Genomic DNA, 25,704 nt, shown 5'->3' with positions numbered 1-25,704 from the left:
TTGATAATACCGTCGTAATATTTGATTATATCGTCGAAATACATGATTATACCATCGGAAAAATTGAGAATACCGTCGAAAAAATATAGAATACCCGGCGGTATTCTCAATTTACCCGGCGGTATTCTCAACTTACCCGGAGGTATTCTCAATTATCCGGGTAAATTGAGAATATTGTCGAGTAAATTGTCAATACCTCCAAGTAAATTGAGAATACCGCCGGGTAAATAGATAATACCGTCGGGTAAACTGAGAATACCGCCGGGTAAATTGAGAATACCGTCGGGTTTTCTATATTTTTTCGACGGTATTCTCAATTTTCCCGATGGTATAATCATGTATTTCGACAATGTTATCAAATATTACGACGATATTATCAAATAATTCAATCGATTGGGAATTTCTAGAATCTCAAGTGAGAATTCTAATAACCAAACTAAGAATTCACTAACTAGTTCTTGATTCACTAACGATTTCTAGTAAATCAAGTGAGAAATTTAAGAATCAAACTAAGAATCCACTAAATGGTTCTTGATTCACTAATGATTTCTAGTAAATCAAGTAAGAATTCTAAGAATCAAACTAAGAATCCACTAAATGGTTCTTCATTCACTAATGATTTCTAGAATCTCAAGTGAGAATTCTAAGAATCAAAGTAAGGATTCTCTAATTGGTTTTTGATTCACTAATGATTTCTAGTAAATCAAGTGAGAATTCTAAGAATCCACTAAATGGTTATTGATTCACTAATGATTTCTAGAATCTCAAGTGAGAATTCTAATAATCAAACTAAGAATTCACTAATTGGTTCTTGATTTACTAACGATTTCTAATAAATCAAGTGAGAATTTTTTGTATCATTAATATGAGAATCATACTTTAAATTAAGAATGATCATCACCATTAATGAATCATGAACTAATTGAAGTAAGATTAGCGAGTAATTCAATTGAGGATTCTCAAATTCAAGTATGATCAGTGGAAATTCAATTAAGAAAATATATTAATAAAGAATGATAATGGAAAATATTTTCAGATAATATCCTAATAAAAAAATGGTGAAAAATATTAATGGTATCACGAAATATCTCCAATAAATTAGTGACTCGTATAATGTGAAATATACCCAATATATTACTGAATCATTTATTGTGACATTGTGAGAAAACCCCAACAGATCGGTGAATAATTAATGTCTCATCCAAAATGTTTATGGATATGACATACCAGTATATTTAATATATTTTTTTTTTGTACCTTTGTTTGAGAATCATCATATCTCTTTTTTTAAAAAATTAATATTGGTCGATCTCTATTTAGTTTTATTCCAATGAAATTTAAAGTAAAAGATTTCGACTATTTGCATAAATAATGAATACACGCCTCAAATTACAAAAAAAAAAAAAAAAAAAATTGGGCCGGGAGAAATGTGCGGAAGGACTTTGGCGAAATAATTCATAATTATGAGTCAATGAGGCAAAACAAAGCAAGCACATCACAAAATTTAGTATTTCACGTGGCTGGGATTTTCTCCTTTAAAAAAAAGGGGTCTAAATTTTTTCACGCATAGCTCAAGAACACCAAGCAAATAAACCGCAATGACCACCCAACCTTTCACAAAAATCAGCTTGGAAGGCGAAGCGATCGAGCACAAACGAATGGAGGAAATGATGTAAAGATTTTCAAAGATTGAAACGTGTAATTCAAAGATTTTCAGAATCCTAAGCAAAGCTGGAGGCACATAATCCAATGCAAAAAGTTTACGTCTGCGAAACCATGCTGCCAGGACAACTTTCTCTAGGTGGTATTAGAAATTATTTAAAAAAAAACCGGCGGTATGATTTTATTAAAGAACCGGTCTGGTTCTGAATAGAGAACCCAACTGCTTTATCAACTATACACGTGGCGGCATATCAACGGCAGTGCCTTGAAGGCACTCAGCCTAGGATAGACATAACCTACCCACCCACCGGTCAGATGAGTTCTTGACTGACGGCTGTCAAATCGTTGACTTTTATGACTGATAGTTGTCAAATCGGTCAAATGTGTAAAACTTTCACAAAAAACCATGCAAACCCATCAAATAAAATGGTATTTAAAGAATATGGCATAGAATGTTTATGTTTATAAAATATGGTATTTTTCACATATAACTTAAGAAATAGGGCATTTTAAATTTTCACCTTTTTTTCACAACATAAGGAATAAGACAATTTTGCCTATTAACACATTATCTTTTATGAAAATGAGACAATTGTAATGGAACAATCCAAAATAGTAAGTGAAATAATAATAGTGGGAAGGATGGAGTAATTTAAAATAGATCATACTTATATAACTCGCTTTGTACCCTTCAAAGTGTTCTCTGATTGATAAATTTATCTTAAGAAAATGAGGAATAATAAAAAAAATCTTTAAATGCCTCTTTTTTTCCCATCATTTCGTAAAAATGAATTTCATTATTTTTTATTCATTCTTTTTATTCCAATGAGGATAATTTTATACATTTATTTCTGGTGTGGTAATATTGTCATTTCTTAAAGTGAAAATATGAATGAGAAAATCTGAAATTCTATTATGTAGTATTATTCTTCGTTGGAGTGAAAAAGATGAATGTGAAAAGATGAAATTCCATTTTATAAGAAATGAAGGAAAATAAATGTGACATTTAAAAGAAGAATATATTATTTTTACTTATTTGTGCATGATAAATATATCCATCGAAAGAACACACCGTGTATATTAAAAATAAAATAGAGAATAAGAAAGGAGAATCGATGAATTTTAGGGAGCAAGAACAACCAAAGAACGGAAATATTTATCAACAAACTTGCAATTGATTTAGGGCCACACAAAAACCCACCTCCAATTTATTGCCCCATTGCATTATCCCCTAAATTCCATAATTCTCGTCGCCTCTCTTTCTGTTCTCTCTCTCTAACCCAAGGAAAAAACAGAAACGCATTCAGTGTGTCACTGCGTGCGCAGAGAAACTGAAAATGGCGGCAGAATCCGTGATGAAAATGCCATCCAATGCTTCTTCAGCCCTCTGCAACTTAAATGGTTCCTCGCGGAGGCCTCTGCCGCCTGTATCTCACTCCACACGACGTCGTAGGAGCACTTCCTCCGCCACAGTTCGAGCTCTTTCTTCTTCGTTTCTTGGAAGTCTTGCGATTGGCTCTACTTCCACAAAGCTCTCAACCTTGCGCCAAAACCACCAGAGGAGGAACTTCTCCGTCTTTGCTATGGCTGCTGGTACTCTGTCTGTCTGTGTGTGTGCGCGTTTGTGTGTTTGTGTCATTGTAATAAAAGTCTGTTTGTTGTGACTGTTTAAGTAATTGCGCTACATATTCAAAAAAGGAATTGAGCTACCGGTGAATTGTGTATTGAGTTATTGCTGGTGATGTTATATGCCTTTTCTGTAGCTATCGTTTCTGGTTATTGCTCTCTGAATTCATATTCAATTGTTCTATAAGTGGTCCTTTTTCTCTAATGTTCATGGTCTTGCTAAGCAAAAGATGAATTAACTGTGTTATAATGCTTAGAACTCAACTATGGCGGCTAGTTTATAATAGGATAGTGCGAATTTTATAGTAATTTCCGTAGAGATCAAATCTCGCTGCTGCTATGATCATACGCTATAATTGGATGATAAGTATCACGAGAGAAAAAAAAATGCTATGTTGTGATTGTGGATGTGATTTTCATGTTCTGCATAAATACATGCTTATCATTGTTACCGAATTAGATAACGAGTTTAAGCAGATTTATCTGATTCGTTTGTTTTGAACATGTAATTTTCTTTTATAGTAGAAATTACCAGCATAAAGTATTGTCTTTTGACTAGTTAACTACTTGTTATCATAATGAATTGGCTACGGAATTGCAGAGTGAATTTTCAAGTGTGGGGAATGATTACATCCTCAGATTTGCTTTTGTTAATATGCTAATTTATGTGCGAGTGAGAAATATCATAACTTTTATTTACTTTTTTACTGCAGAGAGAACGATTCCATTAAAGGACTACCGCAATATTGGAATTATGGCACATATAGATGCGGGGAAGACCACCACGACTGAAAGAGTCCTATACTACACTGGTAGAAACTACAAAATTGGTGAGGTTCATGAGGGAACAGCAACGATGGACTGGATGGAACAAGAACAAGAAAGAGGCATCACGATCACTTCTGCTGCAACCACCACCTTCTGGAACAAACACCGGATCAACATCATTGATACTCCTGGCCACGTTGATTTCACCCTAGAAGTGGAGCGGGCGCTCAGGGTTTTAGATGGTGCGATATGTCTATTTGACAGCGTTGCTGGTGTGGAGCCTCAGTCTGAAACTGTCTGGAGGCAGGCGGATAAGTATGGTGTTCCTAGGATATGTTTTGTCAATAAGATGGACCGGCTAGGAGCAAATTTCTTTAGGACTAGAGATATGATTGTGTCGAACCTGGGTGCAAAGCCGCTGGTGCTTCAAATCCCAATCGGTGCAGAGGATACTTTTAAAGGAGTTGTGGATCTTGTGAAGATGCAGGCAGTGGTTTGGTCTGGGGAAGAATTGGGTGCAAAGTTTGCGTATGTGGAAATTCCTGCTGATCTTCAAGAGTTAGCTGAAGAGTACAGGGCCCAGATGATTGAAACCATAGTTGAGCTGGACGATACAGCTATGGAGAACTACCTGGAAGGAATCGAACCAGATGAGGCCACCATCAAGAAGTTAATAAGGCAAGGGACTATATCAAGCAGTTTCGTTCCTGTTTTATGTGGCTCAGCTTTTAAGAACAAAGGGGTTCAGCCTTTACTGGATGCTGTTGTAGATTACTTGCCCTCTCCTGTGGAGTTGCCACCAATGAAAGGGACGGACCCTGATGACCCAGAGTTGATTATTGAGAGGGCTGCCAGTGATGATGAACCATTTTCTGGATTGGCTTTCAAGATCATGAGTGATCCTTTTGTGGGTTCTCTTACATTTGTGCGGGTGTATTCTGGGAAGCTTGAGTCTGGGTCCTATGTAATGAATTCAAACAAAGGGAAGAAAGAGAGGATTGGTAGACTCCTGGAAATGCACGCTAATAGCAGAGAGGACACTAAAGTGGCCTTAACTGGAGATATTATCGCGCTCGCAGGTCTAAAAGATACAATTACAGGAGAAACGTTGTGTGACCCGGAGAAGCCTATTGTTTTAGAACGGATGGATTTCCCAGATCCTGTGATTAAGGTTGCAATTGAGCCAAAAACTAAAGCTGATATTGATAAGATGGCAGTTGGCTTAATTAAGCTTGCTCAGGAAGATCCGTCATTCCACTTTTCGCGGGATGAAGAGACCAATCAAACAGTTATTGAAGGAATGGGGGAATTGCATCTTGAAATTATCGTTGATAGGCTCAAGAGGGAATATAAGGTCTGCTTCTCTGAACTAATTACACTCTCTTCACAAACATCTTCTCTTGCTATATGGATTTTTCACTTGGAACATATTGCATTCCAGTTCACCTTAGTGATTTCATTCAAATATGATATCATTTGAAGGAGTTCTCTACATAATCATTTCTTATTTCTTCCAAAATTCTTATGTCACATTAGGTAAGAAGATATGTATCACCCAATGTTTGGAATTGGGAGCTGAGTTGGATAAGAATAAGGAAAAAAGAACAAGAATCATATTCTATTAGTGTACTTCAGGAGTAGGATAAACTTAAATCTTTAGTTTCTGAAGTAATAATTGAATCCATAGTTGCAAATAAAATCCTCATATCTTGCACATAAAAGTATTACTTTTGGTTTCCTTAAATTGTTTCCTGCAACTGATTTCGCTCTATATATAAATAAAGGTTGAAGCCAATGTTGGAGCACCCCAAGTCAACTATCGGGAAAGCATTTCGAAGGTCACGGAAGTCAAGTATGTGCACAAGAAGCAGTCTGGTGGTGCAGGTCAATTTGCGGATATCACTGTCAGGTTTGAGCCACTGGAAGCAGGCAGTGGGTACGAGTTCAAAAGTGAGATCAAGGGAGGTGCAGTGCCAAGAGAGTACATACCCGGTGTGATGAAGGGATTGGAAGAAAGCATGCCGAACGGAGTGCTGGCTGGCTACCCTGTGGTTGATGTTCGTGCAGTATTAGTGGATGGGTCTTACCATGATGTGGATTCAAGTGTTTTGGCGTTCCAGTTGGCTGCCAGAGGGGCGTTTAGGGAAGGGATAAGGAAAGCTGGACCTCAGATGCTCGAGCCAATCATGAGGGTAGAAGTCGTCACACCTGAAGAGCATTTGGGAGATGTGATTGGTGATCTCAACTCAAGGAGAGGTCAGATCAACAACTTTGGAGATAAACCTGGTGGCTTGAAGGTACGTGTTGAAGTTTTATACAATACTTTTTCTCGTATTGCTGCATCTCTTCAGACGGGACAGTAAAATCCTTAGCTACTTTAATCAAGATAAAAACTGAGAGAAGTTGGCATAAAAAGTCATTTGATAACAAAATCCCATCCATCCTCTTTGTTTATAAAGAGTTCCTGGAACGAAAGCAGAAAACTTTGGTTGTTCATAATTATAGTCAGAATAAGGAATGTTTAAGATGTACCTTTGAGTTATAAACCTTCTGATGAATCTTAGTAGTAGTTTCTTCTGAAACATCGTTCTGATCAAAAATTGATTCCGGAAATTAACCATTTTCCCAGGTGGTGGATGCCCTGGTACCTTTGGCTGAGATGTTTCAGTATGTCAGCACTCTTCGAGGAATGACCAAGGGCCGTGCTTCCTACACTATGCAGTTGGCCAAATTTGACGTCGTCCCCCAACATATTCAGAACCAGCTCGCCCAGAAGGAGGAGGCTGTTGCTGCTTGATGCTATTTCTGAGATTTACAGGGCTACGAGTAGCACACCAGACGATGATTCTTTATGCAAGGAACGACACTCGAACGTCACATAACAGATCTTCACCGTGACGAAGAAAGGTTGAGTTGTCTGCTTTGTTCTTGAACTTGCCAAATCAGTTTTGGTTAGATAAGGTATTGGAGTGTTTACAAAGTATCCATGTACAAATACATTGGTTTTGTGGAATAATAGAATTAATTTTTTGTGCCAACATAACTATGATGTTTTATATGTCTATAAATCCCTGAAAATTTTGAGAGGTCACATTGTGGCAGTGCTTATTGGTCAAGTTGTGAAAAAGAGAACACAGTTTCTCTGTGGCTCCAAATATAGGGAAAAATATGGACCCTGTTTTCTTGGCAGTTAGAGCACCCGCAACGCGGGTACTCGAGGAGAGGGAGGGCGTCGAGGAGCGCGATGCGGGGGGGAGCTCCTCGAGGAGTTCTCGAGTTATCGGGTATGCTCGAAGGGGGGAAGGGATGGCGGGTGCAATGCACGCGCCCAATTAAAAAAAAAAAAAAAAAAAGGAAAAATTGGAAAATTCGAATTTTATTCGAATTTTGACTGCACCTCCTCGATTTGCGCATCTTTGACCGACCGTTTTCAATTTTTTTTTTTTTTTCCTTCTTCTCCTCTTTAAAAAACCCCACCTTCTCCCCACCATCTTCACACCTCTTCTTCTCCAATTTTCTTCTCCTCCATTTATCAACAATACAATTTTCTCCGTCATGGATCCACGCAACCCTTTCTACGATCCAAATTGGTGCCCCGATCTCTCCTCCGATTATCATCCCGATATGGGAGGAATCAACTTGGAGGAGAGCCCGCCCGAGGAGGAACCGGTCAGTGCACAGCAGAGTGTCTCCCCACCAAAGAAAGGCGGCCGGAGGAAGGAAAAGACCACCAAAATCAAGCACGACACTCCAGCTAGGTACCGTCATACTTACCTTCCCGAGCATACGGATCTCATCGTCCAAATTTGGGCGGAGGAGACCAACGACTCGATCCGTGGGACGGATCAGAAGGGAGAGGCATATTGGGGCCGGATCCGCGAACGTGTGAACCCCATCCTCGGCGTCGACCTTAAGATCAAGCAACTTCAAGGCCACTGGTCTCGGGTGAGCGCGGATGTGCGTCTCTGGGAAGCTGTTTGGGTGGAGACGCGCAACAATTGGCCGTCCGGTCATTCGGATGATATGATTCGTGAAAAGGCCCAAACCCTCTTCAGGGCTCGAAGCCCACACAGGGCCTCCTTCAATTTCTGGAACGCGTTGAGAGTTCTCCGGAATAATCCCAAGTTCAAGTTGATGTACCTCCTTGGAGACGTGCATGCCTCCAAGAGGACAAAGACTACGGAAGAGGGCGGCTTCACCACCTCGACGTCGGGCGAGGAGATCTCTTCTGCCCGGCCCATTGGCAACAAGGCGGCGAAGGGGAAAGGGAAGGCATCAGCGTCGCATACGAGCTCGGATCCTCCACCAGAAATAGTGGAGAGGTTGGAGAGGACCGACGAGCAGATGAGGGCATTCACCGCCCAGTACCAGCGGAGGAACGATATCAGGGAGAGGGAGCTCGATATGCAGCTCCTGAACACGGATACGACGCACATGACGGACGCACAACGTGCATTGCACGCGTCCATGGTCGCCGACGTGCTCAGGCGTCGTGGTCTATCCTAGGCTTTATTTTATGTTTTAGGTGTTTTTAAATTTTTATGTAATTTTGAATTATGTTTTAGGTAATTTTAAATTTTTATATAATTTTTTTTTATGTTTTAGGTAATTTTAAATTTTATGTTTAATGGCGTATTTAACTATTACAAAAATATGTTATTTAAATTATGCAATAAAATTTAAATGAAAAACATAAAATCAAAACTAATATTATCAAGTAGGCTATCAAGGAACCACAATGCAGCACTACCTACTCAATAACACAAACACTATCAAGTAGGCTATCAAGGAACCTCCATTGCGGATGCTCTTAGATTGCTAGCAAAAGCGTCCGAAAACAGTGGGATGGATAAGCTAATTGACAGTGTGTAACTTTATGACCGGATGATTGCTGATAGTTTATTAAATTGTCTTCTCCTCAGTGACAAATTTATCATATGATAAAATAATACTCCCTCTATCCACGAAATAAACTCTCATTTGATGGTCGATACGGAGACTAAGAAAACTGATAAAGATGTTGTGATGAAATATAAAGGTAGTTGACTAAAGTAATAAAGGTATTGTTGGGTGAGTCCATGAGTGGTAAATGGTAGGAAATATAGATTATAAAAATGATAAAGGTGTTGTGAGGTGGGCCCATGAGTGGTAAAGGATAATAAATGCACGAAATAAGGGAGGACATAATTGTCCAAAAAACATAATAGGAGTTTATTTGGAGGACAAACATTTAAGGGCAAATGAGAGTTTATTTCGTGGACGGAGGGAGTAAAAAATAAACAAAAACTATATTTTTAAGGGTTAATTGCATATAATATCATGAACTTTGCCTGAAATCCATTTTCCCCACAATCTTTAAAAATTCTATTTTTTATCAAATACTTTGACATTTGTTCAATTTTTCCACGATTTTTTTTCCAATGACCGAAAAAATGACATAGCAATGACAAGGATTTAATTTTACACATAACACTGACGTGGATATATATGAATTTTAAATTACACATATAATATTAAATCATAATAAAAAGTCCTAATTTCTTTTAATTCCTCATTTTTATCGGGTAAAAGGAAATCAAAGATTGCTTTTGGTGCTAGAAAAAAAAGATTGTTTTCCTTTCCAGCACCTCTGTCGAATGGTTCCTCTCCAGACCAGTGTGTAAGTCTTCGTGTCGAGGTCTTCGAAACCAGTGACACCGATTGCTCGCTGACTGTTGGCGCCGATTGCTTCGTGTTTCCAGTCTTCCAAACCAATGCGTCGATTGCTTGCACCGATTGTTGGCGTCGGTGCTTCGCCCATTGATGACACTAATTGCTGAAACGAGAGTTTTAATCTTTAAACTGAAACACATCGTTTAATTTATCGGAATGACATGTGCCGGCAAGCCACATCAGCGTCACGTCGATTCCGATTTGAGAGTAAAAAAATATCGTGGGGAAATTGAACAAATGTCAAAATATTTGATAAAAAATGAAATTTTTAAAGATCGTGGGAAAAATGAATTTCGGACAAAATTCATGATATTATATGCAATTAACCCTATTTTTAATGATCCCCATCTTTTTCATCTCATATTCTTTAAGATGAAAAAAATAATTTACCACATTGAATACTGAATGATGATATTATTATAAATTGAAGTGAAAAAAAATAAAAAACACTGTCCAATTATATTATTTTCATCTTGCACGAAAAAAGTTAATTCTTTTTACGGAATATGTCAAAGAAGTGAAAATATATACTCCCTTTATCCCTCAACTCTTTCTATTTTGGTGGGTCCTGAAACATATTTTTAACCTATTTTTGAAAATAATTCTATTAACTATTATATTCACAATCTCCAATTTTTTATAATACTTATTCTTCACTCATCAAATACACAATTAATCTATCAATTCTATAAAGCAATACATATTGCAGCCTTCATAGTGATTCTCTCTCCTACATGGCACTCCCACAATCCTTTATTTCATATTATCTCAAATGCTTTTTCCTCACGCCTAGCTTCAGCCTTCACATATTTTTTCCCACAAATTTTACACAGCCACGCTTCAGCCGTTACATCTCTCAAAGCTTCTCTCCCAATATGAGTTTCCATCAATCTTGCCACAAATCTCAAACAATCCGCGCTGTGTAATTGAGAGATTTATTCTCTGTCGCGACTTCTCAAACAATCGGTGCCTAATTTGGTATCTGACGCCTTACCATAGGAGCCTCCATGGTATGCTAGCTCTTCTCTGACGCCCTACCATATATGCGCCTCTCTTTCCCTCCTAAATCTAGAATCATAAGTCGTCGCCGCCAGCTCCGTCTCCTTCAGTCGCTGCCGCCGCCGGCTGCAGCTCACCAGGGAACGCCGCGCCGCAATTCTTCTTCACGAAAAATTTCTCTCTCAAGCTGCTGCTTCTTCTTCTTCTTCATTTCTCGTCGGCGCTTTTGATCGTTAAACACACTACGTCATGTCCGCGGCCGTGAGAACAGTCTTCCGTTCCGCCTCTACATCTCTCGCAGTGCCACGGCGAGACTATCCACCTCCATTTTCAGGTTCCTCTCTACTCGCTTAGCCTTACATCCGTATTTCATAAAATAATGGCATTTTCATTCACGGATCTGAGAAATTGACTCCTAAATCATTACACGGATCAGGTCTCCTGTAGAGACGAGCAGTTTTAGCGATGCTTCGATTTCGCCGCACCGCGGTCAATTCGGGAATGTAGATGGAAGAAACTTCTCAACGAAGACGAGGAGATTTCGATTTCAGCGCAGAATCGATCTGAAATGAAGCACATCAGCCACTGGAATCATGGAAAGGATAGAGTACGATCCTAATCGAACTTCTCAGATTGCTCTCAAACATGTTTGGTTCCGATCCAGGATCGCAGGTCAGTGACAAAAATCTTACTCTTGATTTCTGAGAATCATTCATCAATTTGATTATCATTTGGGTTCTTGCTTTCTTTTTTATTTTACCGATGTAAGTTTCGCTTTTTATGATGTTAAATTTGGAGATGGAATATTGCATTTTTTAATTGGGCGGAGGGATAATATTCTTATATTATGAAGTTTCGCTTTTTATGATGTTTAATCCTCAAAAACATTATATATTGTCCATATAGGCAAGCTGGAAAGCAAATACGAGGTGTCATAAGCTCTGCTTATAAGATATAAAGGCAAGCAAAGCAAGAGAGAGAGAGAGAGAGAGATTTCATGTTAACATAATGCTGCCGTTTCTTGCTAATTGAAAATGTCCTTAGTTCAGTAGTTGTAGGATTAGATATGTTTAGATATGGAGAGATAAGGTGGTTCTTGGAGTGGATGGAGAACTAATTACTAACATCTAACATGACTTTGCCCGATCAAAAAAAAAGATATGTTTATACTTTATAGCATCATATACTTAGATAATATGATTTGAATTTTTTAATTTTGTATTATACTACATCTCTAACAGAACTCTATTCTAAAAAAAATCCTTAAACTCAATATGTCTTGAACAGTACATTTACCCAAAATCAGTCTTTATTTTGTTTATTACAATGTGTATTTCAGGCTTGCAAGAAGCTCAACAGGATTGAGCTCTCAGACTGTGAGATATACGCTTCGTGTGAGCCATGTCCTATGTGTTTCGGCGCAATCCATCTCTCTAGAATCAAGGTTCCGCGTTAAACTTTCGCTCTTTGCTTTTCAATGTTTCCACCGCCTAAAACCCCACGATCTCATTCCTGTATTGCAGAGATTGGTGTACGGAGCCAAAGCCGAAGCTGCTATTGCCATCGGGTTCGATGACTTCATAGCAGATGCATTGAGAGGAACTGGGTTCTACCAGAAGGCTCATCTTGAAATCAAAAGAGCTGATGGGAATGGGGCCATGATTGCAGAGCAGGTTTTCGAGAAAACAAAGGAGAAATTTCAACTCTACTGAAGAACATTCTTCACTTGTAATTGTTTCCTAACACTCTCTCAATCCATTAACTCAACTATTGCTCTGTTTTTAATCTTGGTATATTTGCTGATGCATTTAGCTTTTGAGATAATGGGATTTCTCATATTCTCTCTCATGATGAAATTTAAAGAAATTGCAGCCATTGGTGACTTGACCTTCATATCACAGGCTGAATAGAATTGTAAATGCTTACTATTATGGAGTGAATAGTCCTTGGCACAACTTTCCCCCTTCTACCTACTCATTTTTCATATCTTGCTATTATTTTTGGGTTAATTACATGTACGTAAATACACGGACTATACTCATTTTCTAATTTGTAATTAACTATACTCATTTTCGGGAATGTAGATGGAAGAAACTTCTCAACGAAGACGAGGAGATTTCGATTTCAGCGCAGAATCGATCTGAAACGAAGCACTTCAGCCACTGGAATCATGGAAGGGATAGAGTACGATCCTAATCGAACTTCTCGGATTGCTCTCAAACATGTTTGGTTCCGATCCAGGATCGCAGGTCAGTGACAAAAATCTTACTCTTGATTTCTGAGAATCATTCATCAATTTAATTATCATTTGGGTTCTTGCTTTCTTTTTTATTTTACCGATGTAAGTTTCGCTTTTTATGATGTTAAATTTGGAGATGGAATATTGCATTTTTTAATTGGGCGGAGGGATAATATTCTTATATTATGAAGTTTCGCTTTTTATGATGTTTAATCCTCAAAAACATTATATATTGTCCATATAGGCAAGCTGGAAAGCAAATACGAGGTGTCATAAGCTCTGCTTATAAGATATAAAGGCAAGCAAAGCAAGAGATATATAACCAGCCTCCATCCTATCTGGATTTGTGTTTACACAGGAAAATACTTCATGCACACATTATTCTCCGTATCATTCTGTGTATTGGCAATTGTTCCCATTTTCTGATTGAGACATCTGATACTTCAATCTGGTTCTCTTAGTAAATTCTCAAGTAGAGAAGCATCTCAATTACAAACAGAAGTCAGCCCGTTTCCTTGATTTTACTGTTTACACATTATTCCAACATGAATATTTCTCTAATGTGGGACTCATCTGTGCCCAGGTTACTAACCTTGCTAAAGAGGCAAAGAAAGAAAGGAATGCTCTGTCCAAGGAGGTTGCAAAGATCAGCAACCATGGAATCTCAGTCTGAATCTCACCACTTTTGCAGCTGCTGCGCAAGCAGTTGCTGAAGCAGAAGCTGCAATGGCTGAAGCTGAAGAGGCAGCTCGTGAGGCTGAGGCTGCAGAAGCTGATGCAGAAGCCGCCCAGGCTTTTGCAGAGGCAGCAATGAAGACACTGAAAGGAAGAAACACCCCCAACATGGTGAGATGTTAATGGCATTCATGTTTACTTCCACAGCAATTGCATATTTGTTTGCTACAAGTATGTAGAAATCCTGGTAAATCAGAAATTCATGCAAAAAGTTTCTTTGAAAATCTTGAAATGAAAACAAACAATCTTCAGTTTGCATAAGGATGCGGATTTCCTAATTAACCTATAGAGGGAACTGTGTATACATAGTATACCCATTGAGTCATTGACTGGTTGATTTAACCAACTTCTGTCTGCAGTCACTGACACTTACCCCACCCTCAGATGACGAAGAAGAGTTATCTTTTTGTGCAACTTGTGTTGTATGTATATACTATTTCACTATGTCCGTTAGTTTGGTAATTGGAGCAACTAGATTGTTAGTTTTGTATGTGTTCACTTATTTACCATTCATGCAGTTTGATGGATTAAATTTTCTGCTCACATGATTTATTTTGGTCTCGACAGAATGTACAGATGATTCATGCTTGATGGGGTTCAGTCTCTCTAATCACTAGCCGCTTACAGATTCTCTCGAATGAAACCTAGTTGATTGTCTTCCATAGTTCCATGGACTTGATCTATCTTGTAAATATAGCAACAAGATATTTAACCTATAATATGAGGGAGCAGGGAGGTGTTCCTCCAGGCGAGTCTGGCACTCGTCGTTGTCATTTTTTGGGAGTTAGCTGTATGTTGATTCATTCCATTGTAGAAATTGATGCTCGTTTGCTGAACTCTTTTCTGTATTAGTGGAAGATGGTGGAGAGATGTTTGCTGGGAAAGAAAGAAGAAAGCAATAGAAAAAGAAAAAGAAAAAAGAAAGACCCTGTGGAGATACCATAGATCTAGATGTTTGGATCCACTGCTTTTTGTTTCTTTTAATAGGCGTAAAATGGATGGTAGATATGGGGGCAATTCTCTTTTAAAATTGTTGTAGCAGACTGCAATATACCCTTTTTTTGTTGTATGATAATAATATTGATAATAAGAATGATAATCATGAATCCATGATGGAGTGAATATAACCACCAGACTGCATATAATTTGACTATGATGTACTGACTATGATGTACTGTTTTTTTTTAGAGGGATGTACTGGTTGTTGGTTACTTGTGCATTATACAGTTATTACAGTTTGGTTGCTTTTAAGATTTTTTATAATTTGGTGGCTAGAAAATTTAGTGCTTAGATTAGAATGTTTTATATGGCACGATTAATGAATGTATCATTCGTATGTTTTGACGCGTTATCAAAAGAGTTGCATTCATGTATGTTGTCATCCTAATCCTAATTATTTGATAATTATAGTTTTAATTAAATTTTTAATATGAATTAATAGATTTTAATTGTGAATTAATAATTTTTTAACTGTGAATTGCTAAGTTATAATTATGGAACGATAAGTTCTTACTAAAACCTTAATTACCTATAATTAAAATCAATGAGGCCTAACTCTAATGGCAAAGTTGAGGCACCTAAATTCTTTTGTGAGAAGGTTTGGGTTCAATCTCATCTGCGTGCGGTGTAGTTATCCACACAAAAGACTCTTTTGTGAGAGGTCTTGGGTTCAATCTTCAGTGTAGTTTTCCACACAAAAGAATCTTTTGTTAGAGGTCTTGACTTCAATCTCGCATGCGTGCGGTGTAGTTTTCCTACTTTTGTGTGGGTAATGATCCCGCCTGCGTGCGGTTATTTTCTCACATTTGTGTGGTGTAGAGGTCCCGCTTACGTGAGAGTGGCTTATTTGAAATTTAATCTTAGATAAATCGTATGTAAATGTATGAATTCCGGCTTATTTTAAATTTAATCTTAGAGAAATCGTATGTAAATGTATAAATTCTATGCAGAACACTTATGAAATCATTGTATAAATGGTTGAATTGCGAAAAATAAATTATTTTTTATTTATGAGATTCGAACTTAGGACCATTAATTCATCCAATTGTATAAATGGTTGAATTGCAAAAATTAAAATTTTCGTTATTTATGGAATTCGAACTTAGGACCATGAATTCATCTAACAAAGTGATTAATCAACTATAGATCTTAATGTTCTAAGGTTAAAAATAATTTTTATTTTATATTTTAAAATGCGTTTTTATTTTAGACCACTCCTATTTATATTATAATATATTTTGAGAGAGAAAATATTTACTTCTTCACATCATCATGGAGTCGGATCAACAACCCGGTGAACTTGGCTCATTAACAACTTTTTACATTTTAAAATTTATCAAAATTTTAATGTCAAAATATTAGTATAGTAATTTTAGTTATTTAAATAATTGCTACTAAATATAAAATAATAGTTAACAATAATCTAAATACTTCAATTTGAATAGATACAACGAATCTATAGGAATATATAAAAGAGGAGGTTTTTACCCTTCATTTTCTTCCCTATCTCTTTTTCTCTCCCTTCTCCCATCAATTTTTTCAATTTTCACTATTTTTCTCTCTTTATTCCTACTAATTTTGTCTCTCATCTCTCTCTTTGTAATTCTTATATGAACATCGTTAAATTTGATTCATAAAAAAAATCAATATGAATCTAAAATTTAAACTCATGATAAGATCTTTAATAGTATGATAAAAAAAATCATCAAAAATGAATTTGAAACAAATTAGTTATGAAAGAATAAAAATTTAAAATATTTTTTTCTTCTCTCTCTATTATTTTTTACAACTTTTTAGATGTTTAAGTTATGACAAGGATAATGTTCAAGTTTGAGATGAGATGATGTTCAGAGCTCAATTATAGTTTAAATTCCAAATGAGATGAAACTCAGACGTCAGAGATGATCTATTAAAGCTCTAAACAAGATAATTCTTATAACTTAATTACAATGTTGCAAACTCCATACGAGATAATGATCACAAGTTAGTTACGATCTTTAAACTCCTGATAAGATGATGCTCAAAACTAAGGATGTCAATCGGGCCAACCCATCGGATTTCGAGCTAACCCTATTGGGTTGTGGGCTATACGGGCCGCGGGCTATTCAGGTTGAAATTTTTTCGGGTTACAAATTTTCAACCTTAACCCTAAACATTCAGATTTTGGGCTAGCCCGACAGGTTAGTTCGGGCTCAAAATCTTTATAAAAAATTAATTAAAATATTTATTTTGATAAATTTTACATTTGTAACAAATAAATATACACATAAATAAGTGATCTTTCAACATCGAATTACATAATAACCAATATGAAAATCATAGAGGGATAAATATGCATATATTTTTCGTAAATGATTATAATTTTCTAATTTTACATTTAAGTATTTATATTAAATATTAGATTCAAAATACAAACAAGAGAAATAATGAGTAGAACTTTCAAATAATGAATCAAAATATATTTCACATATATTTGGAAAAAAAATCTTATTATACTAACTTTCGGAAGCAAAGTAGTGAAATTGAAAAATAAGATAACGAGAAAATTATTATAAAATTAGGCAAACATATTATTTTCGGGTCAGCTCTATAGGGCTCGGGTTATTTTCAAGCTAACTCTATCGAGTTGTGGGTTATTCTCGAGGCAATTCTATCGGGCTGAAATCTTTTAACCTTAAACCTCTCAAGTTATCAGTCTATTCGGATCAGTCCACAGGTTTCGAGTTGGATTGACATCCCTATTCAAAGGTCAAACGTGACCTTTCAAGTTTCAAACGAGACAATGTTCAAAGCGATATTTCTATTATCCAATAAAGGTAATATTTAATTGATAAAAGTGATTGAAATTAATATAACTTCAAATATTATACAAATGAAAATTGATAAATAATTATAAATAACAACGTAAATTAGTTCCCATCAAAATTTCGACGGGTTACACACTAGCAAAAAAGGTCTTAAAGTTTTAATATGTGATGAGAATGGTCAGACAAGCAACACAACAACTAACGTGGTATACAATGAAATTTTTTATAGATTGAAAGGTAAGAAAGATATAACTTTGATCATCTTATTCATATCTTTATAGACCAGTAGCATTTATTAAACATTTATAATGTTATTTACTTAACATTGTTATTCTAGATGGATGGGAATGAGTGTTGGATTTCTATGTATGAAAATTGCTTATGTATATCGTATCTTTTACTTGCAGAGGCTATGTGCGGATCTTTTACTTGCAGAGGCTATGTGCGGATCTACAATTCTGGATTTAGAAACTTCATCTTCAAGCTAAAGCTTATGAAGGTTATTGTAGATTCAGATTTGTAGTGAGGAATTGAAAATTACTGTTGTATTGCTTGCTTTTGAAGATGTGGCCAATTGCCTGTTTAGTGGGTTGTTGTGTTGAGTACCGTTAACTTTACTTTTGATTACTAAATTATGGCCTAATGTTCTACGATTTAGTTTCCTTATATGTCGTACATAACACTAATAATTGTTTAAGTATTCAGTCTACAATAGAAAATATATATAAAAAAGGGTAAATGTGCATATTAGTCCCTAAAGTAGACCCCCTAGAGCGTTTAGCCCCCCACACTCGACTTTGGTGCAAATACCTCCCCTGTAGTACATGAAAAATATGCAAATAGCCCCGGCTACTAACGGACCTTTGACGCCGTTTACTTATTATTATTTTTTTTTTGAAGTGGGTCTTTCTCTCTCTCTCTCTCTCTCTCTCTCACACACGTCAGTTCACACCCTTCCCCCTGCCCTTGTTAATCTCCCCGCCGGCAGACCCTTCTCAATTGAAGGTCCATGCTGTCGTCTGCCATCACCACTACTCCATCCTACTCCTCCACCCCCCGCCGCCCCATTAGCTTCTCCGTCCAAGAAGCGCGGAGACGCGGTTCTCTCTGACAACTAGCTCCTCTACACCGTCACCTCCGCCGGCGACACGGGGTTCGTGCGGGAGCCACCGCGCCGAGGTTCGCCGGCGCCGCAGAGGAATGGAGGTTGTTGGCGGAATGGAGGTGGTGGTGGTGGTGGTCGGAGGAGGAGGAGGAGAAAAAATAAGGTGGTGCTCAGTGGCGGCTGCGTGACGCCGACTACCTCAAAGAGCTGTCGTCACTGTCAAGGCATTGAAAAATGGGTGGTTCTTCACCGGCGACGTGGGGGTTATGCATCCCGACGACTACCTAGAGGGGTCAAGGATCGGTCCAAAGACGTGATCATCAACGACGGGGAGAATCTGAGCAACGTGGTGGTGGAGTCGGTGTTGTACGGCCACCTGGCGATGAATGAGGCGGCAGTGGTGGCGCGGTCGGATGAGTTTTGGGTAGAGACACCGTGAAGCAGAAGCTATCAGAGAAGCTGTTGGGGCGGCGGGGGGTGGAAGAGCAGGACGGAGAAGCTATTTGGGCGGCGGGGATGGAGGAGTGGCGGACCTGCTTCTCCCAGGCAGCGCCGCTGCCTTAGAAGGTGGAGGAATGGAGGTGGTGGTGGTGGTGGTCGGAGGAGGAGGAAGAAGAGGAAAGGGAAGAGAGGAGAGTAGTTGATTTGTTTAAGGTGGGACCCACTACAAAATAAATGAAAAAAATAAAAATAAAAAATTCAAGGAAACGGCGTTAGCAGTCCGTTTTCTTCGTGGGTTGAGTTGCATATTTTTCATGGACTATGGGGGAGGTTTTTGCGCCTGGGTCGAGTGTGGGGGGTAAACGCTCTAGGGGGGTCGAGTTCAGGGACTAATCTGCACCTTTGCCCTATAAAAAAATATGTCACACTAAAACTTCTACAGATAATATCAAATTAAAATAATAATTAACAATAAAATTTATTATAAATTATACTATAAAATAATGACCCGTCGAGTTTCGACGGATTATACACTAGTTTTTATTAAAATTTGTGTCATTCTTCCTTAGAAAGATGTTTGAGGGACGGAAGGAATAATATTTTTTTTACTCTCTTAGTTTATTGAAGAGAGAGTGGCAACACTATATAACTCAATTAGCAATTTTCGTTACTTTTGGAATGTAGCAATAACAACACCATTGTTTCCGTTTTTTTGCAACGGCAATATCTCCATTTTTATCAGCAAAGTGTCTAATATGTAGGGTATGTCGTTTTATGTATGAAACTATAAAAAATTTGGGATGCTAAAATTGATAAAGAATAAAATTTTGGGAGCTCAAGTAGGGCTGCAAACGAGTCGAGCCGCGCCGAATACTAGCAGGCTCGAGCTCGGTTCGTTTAAATATTCGGGTGTTCGAGTTCGGCTCGAGCTCGATTCAAGCTTTTATCTTGATGATCGAGCTCGGCTCGTTACACACTCACAAAGCTCGAGCTCGGTTTGAATTCGGCTCGGGTGATGCTTGATAATGTCGAATTCGAGCTCGATCGAGCTCGACTCGTTAGATGTTCATATATATGATGTTCAAGCTCGAATTTGTTATAAATATAATTTTTTTTAATTAAATATGTTATTCGAGCTCGAGTTTGACTCGTTTAAGGTTCGTGTATTAACTCAATTGAAGGCTCGACTGAAGATTAGTGCACAGACTTGCTGACATGTTCGCGAACAATCAAATCCAAACATGTTCGCGAGCTCAACGAGCCGAGCACTGTCAGGCTCGAGCTCTGATAGTGCTCGGCTCGATAAAAGTCTCGAGCTTGAAATTAGACTCGAGTTCGGCTCGTTTATTATCAAATCGAACTCCAAACGAACTTTTTTCGAACCGAATCTCGAATAGCTTGCGAGTAGCTCTATTCATTTACAGCCCTAAGCTCAAGAGGAGGTAGTGAAAGAGATATTTAGCCTAGAATTGTGGGCAATTGCGCATGCCAAAGATGTTCTCTCCTGAACCGGTAGTTCAAGCCAACGAAAGTGTTAATCTTCCTACAGTCCAGCTAAAACAGTGATTTCATTATTGCCTATTCTAGCAAAACCGCTCATCAGAGCCATCATTAATCATTGGTCCTTAAGGCATATTCTTGAAAGAACGAAAGAATGAGATCAACTTGTTCAGAGAATGAGCCGATCTTCTCTTCATTTTCTCGAAGGAGTTCTGAGTCCATGCCGGGAAGAAGATGCTTGTTCTTCACTTTGGTTTAAATCATACTCACTATCGACAGAAGAAAGCAAGTAAACTACCGAACCGAGGGAGAATATTGTTTGCTTGGCTATTATGGTCTTGCTTCTAACAGTTTTTCATTCCAATGTGAAACGGGGTTAGACATAAGAGTGCTTCCTCATTATTCACCAATGGATGGCGGTTACAATGAGTTTCTGCTTGCCACACAGAAAGGATTCAAATGTGATTCTTCAACTCACCACCTATTTTTATATTTGTTTTTTCCTTCTCTCCTTTACGATTCCATACGATTCAAAAGGGAATAATTTTAACATGTTTATTTAATTGACAAAGAAAACAATTTAAATATTCGATAGAATTTGAATCTTGTAGAAACCACCTCTCCTGAAGGAACCCATGAACCATGCTTCTATATACAACACTAATTAGCGATGTAATAAGTGTTGTAATGGCTGGAAATGTGAAAGCAGTACAATGACGTGTCAATAGAAACAAGCTCACATGATTGCCAAATCAGAAGAAATGTAGATAATCTCCATCCAAACAATGTGGGTTCACTTTCCCAGCAAAGTTGGTCGCAAACTCACGAGGCCACCAAAAATATGACACTTACAACCTATTTGACTTGTACAATTCCTGCACTCACAAGTTTCTGTATTTTGTTCATCACCAGAGGGTTCTTCATGTGGTCTTGAGCCGCCTTTGGATTCTCCTGCAAGTCCGTCAGTACCTATCCAGACACGACACAAATCCACGCTCAATCCAACCATAATTCAACCCTCAAACCTTAAAACCCATTAACAACGCAACTCTCGCTTACCTGTCTCATCACCGGATCTGTCAGGATGTTTTGGATCTCGGGATCTTGCATCGCCTTGGCCTAAAACAGATTTTCAAGTGGGATGTTAAAGCCGGCATCTACCTAATCGATCACAACACTGCAGTTTGTAAAAGATGACAAACCTGTCTCTCTTTCAATTCATCAGGACTAAAATCTCCGCGACTAGCCTTGTTTATCTGCTCTACACATCTGCATGAAAATTGGGGAAAGATGTCAAAACATCAGCTCGTTCCAATTAGAGACCGATAAGAGATATCAACTGGCCAATGATCCGTACCTCCTGACTCCATCTAGCAATTCCTGGTTGTTGGGATCATGCTTTAGACCCTCCTGGTATGTCTCCAACGCTTTATCATACTCCTTCATGAAGAATTGAACAGCGCCCTTCCTTGTATAACCTTTCGTAAAGGTTGGATCAAGTTCAATGCATTTTTCAGCATCCTTGAGTCCCTCAGGCATAGCCCCAAGTTTAGTGTAGGAAGCGGCTCTGTTGCTGTACGCCTGCACATCCCGCCACACCACAGTCAATGATAACAAACAAGAATTCCATTGTGTTAGGCACATGTATATCTACGGTCTCAACTACCTTTGGATCTTTTGGATTCCTCTTTAAAGCTTCAGTGTAGTGCTTGATAGCCTCCGGGTACTTCTGCTCCTTAAAGTACTGGTTGCCTGTAAAATATCACCAAATCAAAGTTAATAATATCAAGGTGAGCCAAGATGGCGTGCTGGAAAAAAGACCCAATACCTTTCTCACGCTCCTCATCAGCTAGTTTTGGATCGTAGTACTCTTGTTGCTCTAGATCTTTCTTTGCTTTCTCTGCATCATTGAGCTTTTTCAGTGTGTCTGGGTTGCGATGCTCAGTGAGGGCTTTGTGGAAAGTATCGATTGCAGGTTCATAGTCCTTCGAACACTTGGCCATCTTCACCAAAGCAGTTCCCTTTCTTGTCAAAGCCCGAGCTATCATCTTGAAATCCGACCTCAGTTCTCTGCCCCTCTCAACAGCTTTTTCACAATCTTTAATGCAGTCCTCATACTGAGAAGGTATAAAAATGATGATCAGATAATATAGTAGAAACTAGCAACACCCTCCTCCAGAATTATAGTTTCGAAAAAGAATCAACAAAGTGCATAGTACAAACACTCTAATTTCCACAAAAACAAGGTACTGATTCCTAAAAATATAAAAATACAACAGCATCTTTCAATCCCACTTCACCAGATGTAGCTCTTAGCCTCTCACGAAGAAATATCATTTAAAGATAAAATGACAAGAGAACCTACAGATGAAGAGATAACAAAGCTTCTCAACCCACACAGCTAACACGATACTAGTCCAAACAGACGAGAACATAACAAAAACAAGACAACAAATTACTCTGAATGAGCAAATAACAGCTTATAAAGGAAACAAAGGGCTCAATGTAGCTGATCCTACATAGCACAAGTTGCAGCGGAAAGGGAACCGAAGAAACACTAATTTTGAAGAAAACAAACAATTCATTTGGAATTAAGATAACGATGGTTGAGCAGCTAATAGTCATTGTCACCAAAAACTACCACAAACCAATCTGCCCAATGCAGCATCCTACGAAACTGAAAGAAGAACCGCGAGAGAGCTGTTGACTGTCCTCAAAGTATATACTAAATGAGCAAGGTCATCTATAGAAAATTGGCACATCCAAAAGATGCTGTAGCGACAGAACTAATCATCCATATGAAAGTTATACAAGTAACAGCACCTCTATTTTTTCTCAAGATTCAATGCCAGATAAACTCTGCATCAACAAGTCCCAAGTAAACCTCAGGCTCAGTTTACTTTGTTGGATAAGAAAGCGGATTACAAACGACCAATCCAACTATATAAAAAATATCTCTCTTGATCACTAAACTACCTATCACCAAATTATAAACCATCAAAGTAAACAAGCCTCAATGAGTGTCCGACACCAACCAAATAAGATCTGAGCATCAACAGATAATGCACCAAATTAACAACACTTGTCAACAATCATAAGGTGGTAAAGGTTAACACGACGAGCATTCCTAATGATTTTTTAATCAGATTGCTGGACAAACTTGGACTTCAAAAAATTTAACAATCAGAAAATTATGTCTCTTTTCCAACGTTAGAATGCCATTCTATTTCTTGGCGAATCACATTGTCACGAATAACCAAGCATGCAAGCATACATGAAACAACAATCACCCATCAGCCATAATCATAAGAGACATACCTTGCCCATCTCCAAGTAAACAGCAGCACGATTAGTGAGGAAAGAGATGTCCTCATCATCGAGCTCCACCGCCTTCGAGTAATGCTGAATCGCAGTCTCAAAATCCTTCTTCTTATAAGCAGCATTCCCAGCTTCCTTCTCCTTCTGAGCCTGCGCTTTTCTCTCCCTCTTCTCCCTCTCCTCCTCCGATACATCCATTGGTTCAGGCTCCGTCTCCGGCTCCCTCTCCGGCCTCTTCTCCTCCTTCACAGGATCAGCCTCTGCAGGCCTCTTCCTCTCCGGCGATCCATTAGACGCCATCTCCGTATCCTCTCTCGCCTGAAACTTTATGTTCAACAAAACCCCCAGCGCCTGCATAACCCTCTGATCCTTCAAATACAAGTTCAAATTGTTGGGGTTCTTCTGCATATCCTGCATCATCTTCACGAAATCAGGCTGCTGGAGATACTCCCGCGTGCTGGGATCACTCGCCAGCCTCACCCACATCTCCGGCCCGAAAGCCTCTCCGAAGGGACTTCCCCCAGACCCGGGCCGCGAGCTCCGGGCCAGAGCGTTCTCCGCGTCGGCGAGGCCTGATTTCAGGCCATCGTTGCTGGGGTCGATTTCGAGGCCCTTTTTGTAGGCGGAAACGGCGTCGGCGTAGCTGTGGAGGCCCATGTGCGCGGCGCCGAGGCGGGAGTAGCCCTTGGGCCAGTCGGGCTTGAGGTCGACGGTCTTCTGCGCGTCGGAGAGGGCGTCGGAGAATCTATTGAGAGAGGCGTAGGCGGCGGAGCGGTTGGAGTAGAGGACGTGGTTAGTGGGGGCTAAGTTGATCGCGTCGGTGAAGTGGCGGACGGCGTCGTCAAACTTGCCCGCGGAGAAGGCGGCGTTGCCTTTGGCTTTGGCTTCGTCGGCCATTGGGAATTTCGGAATGTTGGAGATTAAGGTGTAATCTATGAATGAGATTGGGAAGGAGAGATGACGGGAGATTTCAAGGAGTTTTGGTGGAAGGTGAAGGGTTTCTCGAACCTTCGGGAGAAGACGAGCCCATTCGGGTGCATCTACGACGCTTGCATTGGGTTACGTCTTGCCATATTTTGCATCCAGATTAATCTATTGTACTAACAATTATCAAAAGGATCAACAGTCATCGATATTTAATTCGAAATTTTACATATAAGTAGAACAATGTGACCAAATGATTAAATTGTAACATTAGTTCCTAATCTTTTTTACAAGTACTAATTATCATTGTAAACTTTATTTTGAATTAGATATATTGATTGATGATTTATTTTCAGAGTATATTAAAGTCTTCATAAAATCACTTAATGAACTTGTTCACGAGATAACAAATCAAATACCATTAAACTCAATTTTGATTTGTTTATTTATCGCACTTCACTACATGAGAGTGAACAAGCTTTTCTTGAGTTGAGCTTCGAATAATTTACGAGTGATTTGGTTTATTTATAGCTCTGCTCCTCATCGAGGCTTAGTTTGTTTCAATGTTGATGTAACTTATCAATAAAGTGATGGAGTAGATTATATCTTATGTGACCATGAGGAAAAGATTATTGGCTTACAAACACCTATTCCCTTCCTCCTACTTATAATAGCACACTTATCTTTTTAGTTTGTGGTCCAAATCCACTCTACACATATTAAATAATTGGTCCTTATCCAATTTACACTTTAATATTTTATCCTGAATCTCCGTGCTCATTTTTATTGTGTCATTTAAAATAGAGTAGATGGAGTATTTTTTAGAAGCCATATTAGTTTTGTTAAGATTGATCCACCATGATTTCCAG

General features: G+C 38.5%; 3 protein-coding genes across 3 annotated transcripts; 2 read left to right on the top strand and 1 right to left on the bottom strand.

The window, feature by feature from the left end:
* The first annotated feature begins 2,744 nt into the window (after positions 1–2,744).
* On the top strand, positions 2,745–7,094 carry LOC131025502 (elongation factor G-2, chloroplastic). Its single transcript, XM_057955299.1, has 4 exons — positions 2,745–3,255; positions 4,002–5,410; positions 5,841–6,353; positions 6,686–7,094. Exons 1-4 carry the CDS (start codon positions 3,000–3,002, stop codon positions 6,851–6,853), a joined length of 2,346 nt encoding a protein of 781 aa, XP_057811282.1. The 5' UTR covers positions 2,745–2,999; the 3' UTR covers positions 6,854–7,094.
* Positions 7,095–11,360: 4,266 nt separating this feature from the next.
* On the top strand, positions 11,361–14,865 carry LOC131008271 (guanosine deaminase-like). The gene is made up of 5 exons (XM_057935160.1): positions 11,361–11,439; positions 12,033–12,211; positions 12,291–12,495; positions 12,852–13,852; positions 14,309–14,865. Exons 1-3 carry the CDS (start codon positions 11,361–11,363, stop codon positions 12,477–12,479), a joined length of 447 nt encoding a protein of 148 aa, XP_057791143.1. The 3' UTR covers positions 12,480–12,495; positions 12,852–13,852; positions 14,309–14,865.
* A 6,352-nt stretch (positions 14,866–21,217) lies between these two features.
* LOC131025494 (hsp70-Hsp90 organizing protein 3-like) lies at positions 21,218–25,037 on the bottom strand. Its single transcript, XM_057955292.1, has 7 exons — positions 23,912–25,037; positions 22,422–22,710; positions 22,260–22,345; positions 21,951–22,174; positions 21,796–21,862; positions 21,653–21,712; positions 21,218–21,562 (listed from the first exon to the last, which is right to left on the bottom strand). Exons 1-7 carry the CDS (start codon positions 24,806–24,808, stop codon positions 21,449–21,451), a joined length of 1,737 nt encoding a protein of 578 aa, XP_057811275.1. The 5' UTR covers positions 24,809–25,037; the 3' UTR covers positions 21,218–21,448.
* Between the last annotated feature and the right edge of the window lie 667 nt (positions 25,038–25,704).

The sequence above is a fragment of the Salvia miltiorrhiza genome, chromosome 1, assembly GCF_028751815.1.
Source record: "Salvia miltiorrhiza cultivar Shanhuang (shh) chromosome 1, IMPLAD_Smil_shh, whole genome shotgun sequence".
NCBI classification, from domain to species: domain Eukaryota; kingdom Viridiplantae; phylum Streptophyta; class Magnoliopsida; order Lamiales; family Lamiaceae; genus Salvia; species Salvia miltiorrhiza.
Note: the sequence above shows the minus strand (reverse complement) of the source record. Positions and strands in the feature narration are given on the sequence as shown.